General features: G+C 43.2%; 1 protein-coding gene across 1 annotated transcript; it reads right to left on the bottom strand.

Annotated features, from left to right (window-relative positions):
• Positions 1 to 4,127: 4,127 nt before the first annotated feature.
• pwwp2a (PWWP domain containing 2A) lies at positions 4,128 to 10,156 on the bottom strand. The gene is made up of 2 exons (XM_026357776.1): positions 9,156 to 10,156; positions 4,128 to 6,963 (listed from the first exon to the last, which is right to left on the bottom strand). Exons 1-2 carry the CDS (start codon positions 10,094 to 10,096, stop codon positions 5,253 to 5,255), a joined length of 2,652 nt encoding a protein of 883 aa, XP_026213561.1. The 5' UTR covers positions 10,097 to 10,156; the 3' UTR covers positions 4,128 to 5,252.
• Between the last annotated feature and the right edge of the window lie 3,226 nt (positions 10,157 to 13,382).

Raw genomic sequence — 13,382 nt, 5'->3', positions numbered from 1 at the left:
ATACAGATTAAGACTGAAGAAACTACTTGGATGAGTAGTGAACATTTTCAACCTATCAAGAAAGACGTTTCCATGACTCACCTTCCTGAAAATTATGGATGACTAAGATTCTTTATTAACATTCACACAGGTGGTCATAGTTGTGACTCATTCAGACAGACATATTCTTCCTGCTGCAGCCAGGTTTCAGTGCAACAAATTAAGTCTAATTGATTGAATCAAATCATTCACTAACAGGATTTTAGACGAGGGAGATCTGATATTTAACAGTCCACACTTTATTTGTATTAGGTTCTTATGAATCACTCCTCTTGTTGTATTTTGATATAAATACAGTTGCAAGAAAAAGTATGTGAACCCTTTGGGATTACGTAGAGTTTTGCAGGAATTGGTTATAAAATGTGCTCCGATCTTCATCTAAGTCACAACAATACAAAAACACAGTCTGCTGAAAATAATAGTCCACAAACATTATATGTTTTCATGTTTTTATTGAACATAACGTAAACATTCACAGTGCAGGGTGGAAAAAGTATGTGAACCCCTAGCCTAATTACTTCTCCAAAAGCTAATTGGAGCCAGGAGTGAGCCAACCTTGAGTCCAATCAGTGTGATGATATTGGATGTGTTCCTAAAAGCTGTCCTGCCCTTTAAAAACATACACCAGTTTTGGGTTTACTGTTGCAGCACTGTTGCTACTCTCCCTAGGCGTGGTCGTCCTGTAAAGATGACTGCAAGAGCACAGCGCAGAATGCTTAATGAGGTAAAGAAGCATCCTAGAGTGTCAGCTAAAGACCGACAGAAATCTCTGGCACATGATAACATTTTTGTTGACACATTTACAATAAGGAAAACATCAAACAAGAATGGAGTGCATGGGGGAAGCCATTACTGTCCAAAAAAAATATTGCAGCACGTTTGAAGTTTGCAAAATATTCTGTTGAAATCTTCTTTGGAAAAAACACACAAGACTAAGTGTGGAGAAAAAAAGGCACAGCACACCAACATCAAAACCTCATCCCCACTGTAAAACATGGCAGAGGGAGCATCATGGTTTGGGGCTGCTTTGCTGCCTCAGGGCCTGGACGGATTGTTGTCATTGATGGAAAAGTTAATTCCAGAGTTTATCAAGACATTTTGCAGGAAAACGTAAGACCACCTGTCCGCCAACTGGACACCACAGAGGATGGGTGATGCAACAGAACAATGATCCAAAGCATACAAGTAATTCAACAAAAGAATAGCTTCAACAGAACAAAATACACCTTCTGGAGTGGCCCAGTCAGAGTCCTGACCTCAACCCGATTGAAATGCTGTGGCATGACCTTAAGAGAGCCATTCACACCAGACATCCCAAGAATAGTGCTGTACTGAAACAGTTTTGTTAAGAGGAGTGGTCCAAAATTACTCCAGATCGTTGTACAGGTCTGATCTGCAACTACAGGATGAGGTTATTGAGGTTGAGGTTATTGCTGCCAAAGAACGGTCAACCAGTTATTAAGTCCAAAGGTTCACATACTTTTTACACCCTGCACTGTGAATGTTTACATGTTATGTTCAATAAAAACATATAATGTTTGTGTACTATTATTTTCAGCAGACTGTGTTTTTCTATTGTTGTGAGTTAGATGAAGATCAGAGCACATTTTATGACCAATTCATGCAAAACTCCACGTAATCCCACATACTTTTTCTTGCAATTGTAATTGAGGTTGTCGGGGAGCAGACACTGTCTCTATGGGGTTATGGTAGTTTTTGGGGGTGACGGCTGTAAGGAAGCTGCAGGGAGGTGTGTAAGACTGCGTCCTTGCATCCTGGGCTCCACTCTGAGATGTCAGGGTTAAATAAACTCATATTTCTAGAGAGAAGAGACGAACCATCTAAAGTGGGATGGATGCTTTCTCTTATATTCAATCTATTTTTTTTTTTTTTTTTTCAGTCTATATTCAGTTGTTTGCGGGACACCACTTAGACAACCAGCGGTTAAATGACGACATGTGGCTAAACATGACGTTACTGGTCAGATTGGGGAGGGGCCCAGAGAAAACAGTTTGAAACAAAATTAATTTTAGTATCAAAAGTACAAGTACTCATGGAGAATGATATAGGTGATACTACTGCATAATAATTAATGAAGCAATAATTTAATGTAGTCTATAACAAATTCAAAGACGCTAAATAAATATAGGTTGGTTTTGATCAGTCAGAGTAGGAACAAAGATTCACACATGCAGTTTTTTTTATTGCATTTATCACCTGTAGATTTACATATTAATAAAATAATATTTTTCACTTATTTTCTGAGAAATAATAAAAAAAAAAAAAACTTCTGAGAGGACGGAGACCTTCAGAAACCACTCACTACAGACCATTTGGGACCAGATCAGACTAAGGTTCTGACTGGTTGTTGTAAATGATTATTGATTGTGTATCAGGTTTAATGTGAGTAAGTCTCTAATCAGTTGATCCTGATCCAGGAAACCCAGATAAGTCTCTAAAATAGTTCAAATAATTAAATTATAAAAGTAATAAACTGAGCTTTTTTAAATAAAGTCTTCAATTATCAATTTTAAAAGAAACATCAGTTGTGTTTTTTGATCACGGCCACTACAGGGGCGGGGCCAGACCACACCTAGATGTGAATACACAAACCTCATTCCTGCTTCTGCACCTAATCAATAATCAGTCTTCATGCTAAGCTAGGCTAATGGGACCCATCTCTGCACTTACGTCTCACTCTGAATATAAACTCTGGACTAAACTGCACCTGACAAGCGGAGCAAAGGTTCAACAGCAAAGTCCCTAGGTAAGTGGAGTCACTCCTCCCCTGTTTCCATGGCAACCAGAGCTCACCTTCAGGTGGCTGATTGTTAGTGATGGTGTGAGTGGAGGACACAAACATGAAAATGCTCAGTGATCAATAGGATTCCTCTTATTATAAATATAAACTCTTCACTTAAATAATTATTGATTATTTGTGTCCATGTGTCTCTGCCCACAGCGTCCTCGCCAATCACAGCGCAGGATCCTGGCTCTGACTGCGCCCACCGCATCTTAGCCAATCACAGTGCGGGACTTTCAGGGTCAGCAGCTCTTCAGGGTCGTACTGCAGAGACAGAAACAGGTATGTCGTCATGTGATTGAATGACTTAATGTTAACATCATAAATGTAAAACAAACAAAATTTCAGACTCGATTGGTCAGGGTTAAAACCATCCCAAAACGACCAATGTGTTTTTCTGTAGAATCTAAGACTTGTCATGTTATTAAAAAAAAAAAAAAAACTTGCAGTATTAACAACTACCTGCAGAGCGATTTATTATTTCTTCTTCAACTGATTCTACCAGAGAAGAGGGAAATAGTCTGTTCATGTTTTTCATCGTCATCATCATCGCAGTAAAAAAAAAAATCCTGATTCTATTTCAATTTTAACAAACAGAGATGTTTTGTTTGAGACCCTGAGTGACACTGAGTGAAAGAACCAAAATAAATCTGAGCTTTATAATTATAAAAAAAAAAAAAAATTTAAACAATTTAATAAAGTGACCATGTCATACGTTATCTACATATATACATATGTATACTTATTCTTAGAATCTTAGTTATGATCAGTTTATAAGGTAGCTTAGCTCTGTTGTGTTAGTTTAACACAAACTACAACTGAATCAACTTCTCTCTGAAACAGTCTGTGTGATCAGTGCTGACCACAGCTGTGTCTGTTTTACTTTGACCCTGATCACATTTCACCAACACATTATGATAATTAACACAATTAGTGTAGTACCTTATACACTTGCCAGGATTTAGCCAGTGCCTGTTGGTATTTTCCCACTCTGGTTATCAGAAGTGTTTTTACCTAAAATCAGCAACATCAGTTAAGATGTAGGTTTCAATCCACAGATTTAAAATTGTTAAAAATCTCACAGGAGTTCTGAACACGGCTGTTCTATTCTGTAGTTGCTGATATTTTCGGTAAAAGCAGCTCTGGGGACCCGTTTACCAAACATCTGTTTGCAGGTGAGAAAATCTGAGCGTGAGGTTTGCTGCCAGCGTGCTGCTGAGCAAGGCACCTTTACTCCCACAGTAAAATCACCAGAGAACAAGAAAAGTTTAAATGATGACGACGATTCAAAGAGAAGTTTGACAGTTTATTAATAGATTTAAAACATGAGAAAAACATGTACACAGGTCGACTCAGACGGATTCAGAATCTCTGATCTGCAAACAGACGGTAAAAAGAGTCTGACAGCTGAAACTACAAACAGCAGAGAGGGAAAATCCACCTTCATCACCACTGTCATCATCAGATAGCAGCTGTCCTGTCTAACAGTCAGTGTGTCCTACCTGTTCTACCCGTCCGTCTGTCTGTTGGTAAACTAAAAGTAAAGTTTGGGGTCTCAAACACTGAGCCAGTAAGACATCAGCGACTTTGCCTCCATTAAACATCTCTGAGCGTCAAATCAAAAGTCTTAGAATAAATGTCAGAGTGATACACCAGAGACTAAAGTTTGTTTGTCAGTCCGGACCCCTCTGACTTAGTTCTGGACCCTGTTTGGAACCCCAGCCTCAGTTTGGACAACACATTGTGTTGCTCCCAACTTTTTCATCTGGAAACTAAAGGTTTTCAGTCTGGACATTTCTCAGCAGAACCTGAAGAGGAAGTGATACGTCAGCATTTCCCACTGCTGGACTGAGCTCGTCTACATCATCACAGACGATATGAGAACAACCTTCAGACATTTTGATCAACTAGTCAATTAATCAATCGATCTTTCCTAGCTTAGCAACTATTAGCTTAGCTCTGAATTAGTGTTTTGTTTACATGGTTGACTAGTGATGTAAATTCATGACATCATTGTGATGTAGTCATGTCTGTCAGCTAATCATCAGATCCTACTGTCTCTGACACGGGATCCTGTACTTCCTTGCACCTGCACAGTGTTGTGACGCGACTGGAAATGCTGTTGCTGATAGACACCTGAAATCTGACACTTGCTGAAACTGAGAACTTCTGAAGAGACAGGGGGAGGGGACTAAGAGATAGGCCCCACTCTCTGACTACCTGAACACTAACAGGTAATGTGAAGCCCCACCCACTTCTCTCTAACGGGAAGAACAGGAAACAAACAGTTTGTCTGCCACATCAGTCTCTGACAGACAGTATCGGTCCAAGGAGGGGGAGACAGGCTCCTCCCACTTCCGTTAGGGGAAGGGCCAGTGAAGAAGGGGCAGGGCATTAGGATTAGCAGATGCTACGTCTCAAACTGCGTGAGTAGCGCCCGGACTTCAGGCGTCAGCTGCTTGGCAGCGCTGGCGGCTTCAGCAATGGCGCGTCGGTATGGCCCCTTCCTCTTCTTATCGAAGCGGGACTGAAAGGTCTCCAGGAAGGGGGACAGCTGGGCCAGTGGCAGAAAGGAAGTTGTGGGGGAGCCAAACCAGGAGACCCGGGCCTCCTGCCGCACGGCAAGCCCTGTGTCACCGCGGCGGGAAACAGTAATACCAAGGACGCGGGCCGGCCACCAGGGGAAGCCGTAGATCTTGGCCCAGACTATGTCACCGACACAGACGGTCCGACCGTCGGGAAGTGAGACCTTTGATACGGACTTGGAGAAGACTGAGGAGGGGGGAGATGATGAGGACTTACTGCGCCTCTTCAGGTCACTGCCTTCCTCTTCCTCCCCCTCCTCACTCTCAACTCCAAGGGGAGGGCTGGCAGGGGAGGACAAGGAGGGGGGAGCAGAAAGGGAAAAGGAAGAGGGTGGGTCTTCAGAAGGGGGATCAAGGTTCTCTGTGGGGCTGCACTCTGAGGGAGGGGAGGAGTCTAAGGGGGAGGAGGAGGAGGGGGGAGGCTCCATCACCTGCCCCTCACCCACTTCCCCTGACTGATGTGCCCCGCCCTGCTCAGGGGGGCAAACCTCCTGCATTTCCACGGCAACACTGACCACACAGAGGGAAGGGGGCGTTGGGGGTTGGGCCTGTTCCTGTGTAGGAGCGGAGCTTGCAGAAGGTTTGGTAGGTGATGATCGGGGGCTGTGTTTGGTGGGGGGGCAGGGGGCCTCATCGGTACGGTACCTTTGGGGTTTGAGGCGCATCCTCGGGGGCAGCGCCGTGTGGGGGCTAGCAGTCCCGCTCAGGTGCTGCAGCCGACGGGTGAAGTGGACCTTCTGGGTGTGGTTCTGCAGGGCTGCGGCACGGGTCATGGCTTTAGGGTGGTCCTGGGTCTGAACTTGGTTCTGGTCTTTGGGTCTTGGATGCGAATGCTGTGAGCTCCGGGTCAGATTCTTGAGAACCTGCTGAGCTTTAGAGCGATCAGCAGAACCTTTGGCCAGAACCTTTTTAGAGTTCAGCTTCAGACGCAGAGGTCCGGACGAGGATGAGGACGTAGCAGCAGATCTGAGGCGGGAAGAAGATGACGATGAAGATGATGTCACCCGTATCCCTGATGATGACCTCCGCTCGGCTCGTCCTCCCTTATCGTCACTCCTCAGCCGTTTGAGCTCCAAGGACATTGGTACCTCTGCAGGCCTTCGTCTCCGGGATGCCTCCTCACCCCGCAGGTCCACCGGTCCTCGTCGGGCCTCCCGGTGCCCCCCTGATGTCACAACACCTTTACACTTATCACAGAGCACCTGACGGGGGCGGAGCTTGATGGCGTTCATGATGGATGTCGGTTCCTCACAGCGATAGCGCCGCTTCGGCCGTTTGATCTTCCGTGGTGGAGGCTGAGGTAAGGTCTGGTTGTAGGTGTCCCTGATGAACAGAGGAGGGGGGTATGGCGCCCCCTCTTGGAACAGCGGGGCTGGTTTGGAGGTCCAGGACTGAGAATGGTCTCGGGATAAGATGGGGTCATCTTCCTGTTTGGTGGATGGGTTGTCAGTGGTCTCTGGCTGTTGATACGACTGAGGCGGAGGCCGGTCATCCCGCTTGGGGAACACTGTGATGGGAATTCCATATGGTCCGAATCTGAAACACACAGAACAAGAAGTTTAGAGATTAAAACATCAAGATGATCTAAAACAAGAATCGTAGAGATTTGCAGCTGATCTGGAACCTTTTAACTTTTGACAGGAAGTTATAACATATTAGATTTAGTCACATTTAAGTCATTTATTTTTTTCCCTCAGACAGTGGAACATTTAAATTCAGTTAGTGTTTTAGCCACAGGTTACCTTTTATAATTCTGTTATGGACTTGAGCAAAGAAATTATTCATATTGAATCTTCAGATACGGGTAAGGACTGACTAATTCCAGCCCAACGATAAAACCACTAGGTAGTGTTAGTACTGTGGCTAATTCAGGTGCAGATCCAATATTGAGCTTTGCAGGTTGCAGGTTTGCAAAACTGGACCCATAACAAAGAAACACACATGAACAGCAGAGATTCTGCAAGTTCAAATAGATCCATGCAGTTAAAAAGACAACAACAGTAATAGCTTTCACATTAGGACTGTGACCATTCTTCATCATGTTGTTTTCAATTATATTGTTATTATTATATTATAATTAATTTTTATTTTATTTATTTTTATGAACGGTTTTCAAATGACATCCAATGCTTTTTAGACAAACAAGTTGCATTAACTTTTTAACTAAAACTCTTTTAAAACATATTGAATTAATTTTTTTTTTCTTTTTAGTGTTTTGACAAAAACACACTGGTCAAAAAAATTAGGATGACTTTTTAATCAGAGTAAAGCATCAAGTCAGTTAAACTTCTGGAATACTGATCTGGTCAGTTAAGTAGCAGAGGGGTTTGTTAATCAGTTTCTGCTGCTTTGGTGTTAATTAAAAATAACAACAGGCCTCATCTGTGCTTTTCACAGATGACTCACTCTGACCACATGTGACAGATGTGAAAAGGTCTATAGAAGATGTGGAGAACTTTATGCTGCCTGTTACATTGTTGAGCATGACTGGTTTGGTGGTGGCTCAGTGATTCTGTCTTCTGGCTATATGTTGAGGTGTTTTTTGACAAGAAATTGAAACCCCACAGTAGTACCGCCATTTACTGCAGTAGTCCAAACAACAATTTCCCCAAGGTGAGCAATTTATCAATTTATAGTATAAAAGTAAACTAATTATTATTATTATTATTATGTATCCGTATGAAACCATTGGACCCACTGTCAGGCCCTTATGCAGGTGCATGGCAGTACCTGGAGGATGAAGGAATTGATACCATTGACTGGCCCCCATGCCCACATGACCTGAATCCAATAGAACACCTCTGGGACAATATGTTTTAATCCATCCCACACCGCCAGGTTGCACCTCCGACTGTCCGGGAATTTGGTGATACCCTGGTCCAGATCTGGGAAGAGATACCCCAGGACACCATCCATCTTCTCATTAGGAGCATGCCCCAACGTTGTCATGCATAAATACAAGCACGTGGGGGCCATACAAAGTACTGAGAACCATTTAGCGAAGTAAAATGGACTAACCTGCTGCATCGTATTTTCACTTTGGTTTTTGGGGTGTCTTTGAGTTCAGCCCTCTGTAGGTTGAACCCTGGTCCTACATTAATGTACACATTACAAATACACTACATTTTTTTCTGAGCAGTGCACAGTCATAGTACAGCAATAGCATTGGTAAAGTTCATTAGCGATCTTCTTCGTGACACAAAGGTGCCCACAGAAACGGCGCATAGAGCAAGTCACATGATTAGAAATGAGATAACTAACATCTTAACCCACGATGTCACTACAGACGCCAGAGGCTGGTGCCAATTAGCAATACACTCACTACTGCCCCCGGTGGTCAGAGACACTGGCCCAGCTGACACTAACACGTCAAATTTCTTCACTAATCCTCAGGTAAATTTGGTAAATTTCAGTTGTCTTTTTAGAACTCGGTAAATTAGTCTGGACTGTGGTAACAGGAACCAGGCTGGTTTTCTATGTCTGTATTTATTGAACAGTGAAAATGTAGAAACGTATTCAGAAAATATAAATAAATAAAACCCGAATCGACGTTTGTTTACTGACTCAAATCTGTAACTGTGAGTTTTTACCAGGTTAAATTTGATATTTAATAAAACAGCTGCACAGGTGACGATTTTATAAAGACTTTTACCAAAAATAGAAAATAGAATAAATTAGATAAATAAGCGGCGCAAGTCTTTGAATAAATAAAGAAAAGACTCATTTACCGTTTGGACACGTCCATCAGGACCCCGGAGAAAACCTTCTCCCCGACCCGGAACGACACCACCAGTGCGTCGTCGATGACGTGATCCAGCAACACCCGGACCTCGGAACCTGGACTCAAATCCTGTACTGAGGTGAGCACAGGTGGACCGATCCCGAGTTCGGACCCGGTTTCCGGGCGGCAGTCCTCTGTCGTGGGTTTGTCCGTCTTCATCCGTCTCTTCGGGGACCAGCAGGGCGGAGACGAATCTCGCAGGCCGCGGTCCCCCAGCTCCTCTGGCTCTACAGAATTTTTACCGTACGCGATCTCTGGGTCCAGGCTCAGAGGGACTGACAACCGGTCTGCGGTACCGTCCAACATGGCTTCCTCAGAGGGCCCGGGTCTCAGCTCCGGCTGGACCAAAGCCGTGTAGCCGTGTAAGTCTCGGCCCGCGTTCTCGGCTCGATCCGTGGTCACGTTTGTGGTTGGTTCCGCCGGTTCGGCCAAAGACAGTCCGGCCTCGGTGGCGGGCGGCGGAGCGGGGAAGGAGTGCAGGAAGACGGCAGAGGGCTGCGGGTCTGACAGGATGCTGCGGTACACGTTCCCGCCGCCCTCTGGGTCTCCCGGTAGTCCGGGAGAAAACCGGTCGATGCTGACCCGGTCCACCGGGAAGTTACCGGTCAGTTCGTCCTTAACGGTGGTTTCACAGAGCACTTTTCCCGCCGCGGGCTCCAGCTCCGGCCTGACATGGCGGCGCTCCTCCCCGTCCCCACTATCCTCCACCCGGGGGACGACCAGCTCCGCACCGGGCCCAGACTCCCGCGGCCCATCAGGTTCTAGCGGGGCTACTGAGAATGCCGCACCAACTAGGCCTGGTTCTAGCGAACTCTCTTCGTCCGTCGCCGCGGTTGTAGTTATTGTCGGAACCGCCGCAGCTCCAGCATCTGCAGCCACGGCCGCCATTTTCTTCCGCTGTGCTGCCGAGCAGCAGCTCGCCCCGCCCTCCCGCAGCGCCACCAGCTGTGCGAATGCATTGCCATAGGACGGAAGCCCTGTCAATCAATCAGACATTGGAGGAACGTCTTGTTTGGTTGGCTGATTCTCTCAAAGTCTGTGACGCGTCAAAACGCCGCCAGGGGGCGTTTACCGCTAGTACAAACAAAAACAACAAAGATCAATAAACAGCTGATTATTGAGCAGATGAATAATAAAAAGATAATCAGTAAGAAACGTGATTAGTTGATGTTATTAAACCAAGAAATAATCTGATCATCATGTGATCACAGTTCAATAATCGACAATAATAATAACATAAGTTAATGTTGAAACAATCAATACAAGACCAAGAACGTGAAATAGTGAGAGTGAAGATTCACAGAAAATATGTCAAACATCAAATTGATACTCTATCGATTATTTATATTAATTCAATTCAATTCAATTTTATTTGTATAGCGCCAATTTACAACAGAAGTTATCTCAAGGCACTTTACAGTGTAAGGTTTAAGACCTTACAGAAAATATTTATACAAAAAATTATAGAGAAAACCCAACAATCCCATTTGAGCAAGCTTTAGGCAACAGTGGAGAGGAAAAACTCCCTTTAGAGGAAGAAACCTCCAGCAGAACCAGGCTCATAGTGGGCGGCCATCTGCCTCGACCGGTTGGGGTGAGTGGAAAGAGAAGAGAGAAAAGAACAGCAGGCAATAAAGACAACAACGACAACGATTAAGTATCAGGTCTTCAGACCTGGACTCTGTTCTCTGTTAAACTGATCCAGGAACTAATGTGAAAAATTTAAAAAGGCAACTTGGCAGAAATAGCGGAATGATGCAGGCAAACAGTGCCTGACAGATAAATGCGAATCCTGCAGAACCGTGACTGTTTGTCCACCGATCTGGCTGTGAATTTTTGCACAGGTGCATCTCAATAAATTACAATATCATAAAAAAGTTTATTTATTTCAGTTTTTCAAATCAAAAATAGAAACTTCTATATTACATACTTTTATTATACACAAAATAAAATTATTATGGGTTGCAGCTAATAACAACCCAAAATTCACTATTTCAAAAAATTCAATTCAAATTCAAAAAAGTTCACTCTAATCAGGTTATTACCTCAAAACACGTGCAAACGTTTTGTGAGCTTTTAAATGGTCTCTCAGTCTGTTTCAGAGGACTACACAATCATGGGGAAGACTGCTGACATGGCAGTTTCCAGAAGACCATCACTGACAATGGTAAACCACACAATGTTGTGGCTAAAGAAGCTGGCTATTCACAGTGTGCTGTGTCCAAGCATATAAGTTGAAAATGGAGTGGCAGAAAAAGGGGCAGCCTTGAGAGGATTGTGCTAATTTAAAACACAAAGCTAATTTAAAATTTGGGTGAGATTCACAAGACGTGGTCTGCGGCTTGAGTTACTGCTTCTCCCAGGAAATTCCAGAGCACTTCATGCTCCCCACAGGTTCATTGTCTTTGTTAAACATGCAGAAATTACTGATACTGAAATCATTAACCTGTGGTTGTTATTATTAACAGTCGCTCACACACACACACAGACTGTGGAAGTTTGTGTTGCACCTGAACATTAAACCAAGATGAGCAGTTCCAGGAGGTTTGTTCTGTTTCCTGCTGTTCTGGTGCTGACCTCCTAATGCACTTGTTCTTTTGAAATTTATAATACTGGGTGTTACATGGACCTTTTAAGCAGCAAAAGTACAGAAGACACCAATAAGAAATGTCTGTGTTAAGTGGAAATTAAACAGTAAAACCCAGCTGTACAGAAAACTAATAATAATAATAATACATTATTTTTAATAATATTTATGAAGCCTTTTACTGTCTTTGTATTCTAACAAATAAAATTAGTATGACAACTTGTAAGCAGAATATCTTATACTGTTAGAAGCAGGTATAAGGAATAACTGTATATAAAGAAGTATTAGTAAGTAATAGCATTTAAATTAAAATGTAAAATAAACATGAACCCTAACAGGCAATAAACGTTGTGCAACTATCTTAACCGAAGGAATTATGCAGGTGTACTATCAACAATCTTACATTTTAACAAGCACTGACTCTACGGCATTTTTAGTATCTACAGAATGTGTTCAAGGAGAGATTCCAAACAAAAACTGGTTCCAGAGTTTGCACTGATGTCTCATCAAGGACCTGTATGGGAGGTAACAAAGAAAGGTGAGTCTGTGGTGGTGCCTCTTGTAGATTGCTGCTAACTTTTGCTAATGATGGTTTCCCATGAAAACGGTTTACTCCTTGCTGTTCTCTATATTCAGAACAGGTACAAGAACAACAAGGAACTGGTAAAAGTTGTTGCAGGTAAATTCATTTAAAAATAATGCAACCACAAGGGGGCACAATCCAGTGTGACTTTAAATGTTGGGAAGGCTAGAGTGTTGGTTGACATGATGCAGAGAAGGAAGATGGACATACTGTGTGTCCAGGAGACCAGGTGGAAAGGTAGCAGGGCTAGAAGCTTAGCATCAGGGTTCAAGTTGTTCTACCATGGTGTCGATCGGAAGAGAAATGGAGTAGGAGTTATTCTGAATGAAGAGTTTGTCAGGAATGTTCTGGAGGTGAAAAGAGTCTCAGACAGAGTGAAGACTCTGAAGCTGGAAATTGAAGGTGTGATGGTCAATGTTGTTAGTGGTTATGTCCTACAAATAGAATGAGAGTTAGAAGAAAATGAGAAATTCTGGAGTGAGTTAGATGATGTGGTATAAGAGTGGTGAATGGTGCAGATTTCAATGGACATGTTGGTGAAGAGAAGAGGTGATAAGATTGTGATGAACAGGTTTAGTCTTCAGGACAGGAATACAGAAGGACAGATGGTGGTAGACTTTACAAAAAGGATGGAAATGGCTGCAGTGAATACTTTCTTCCGTAAAAGGCAGGAACATACAGATTTAGATTAAAAAAACTTTATTAATCCCAGAGGGAAATTGTTTTGCCTCATTACAGTTGTTCTCAACACAGACAAAAAGAAAGGCAACCAGAACCAGGAAACATCCACATCAACATAAATACACAATAACATCAATAGAGAGAACTCAATATATATATAGAATATGTAAGATAGATGAATTAAAATGGCCTAATATTTATAGTCCAGGATGAAATGACAGCAATTACAAGATATCAGATGTCACTTCCCCCACCCCTTACAGAGGAGGGAGGAATTGTAGAGATTGATGGCCACAGGTAGAAAGGACTTCCTGTGGTTCTCT

Source organism: Anabas testudineus, chromosome 10, assembly GCF_900324465.2.
Source record: "Anabas testudineus chromosome 10, fAnaTes1.2, whole genome shotgun sequence".
Taxonomy (NCBI): Eukaryota; Metazoa; Chordata; class Actinopteri; order Anabantiformes; family Anabantidae; genus Anabas; species Anabas testudineus.
This window is presented reverse-complemented; position numbering and strand designations above follow the sequence as displayed.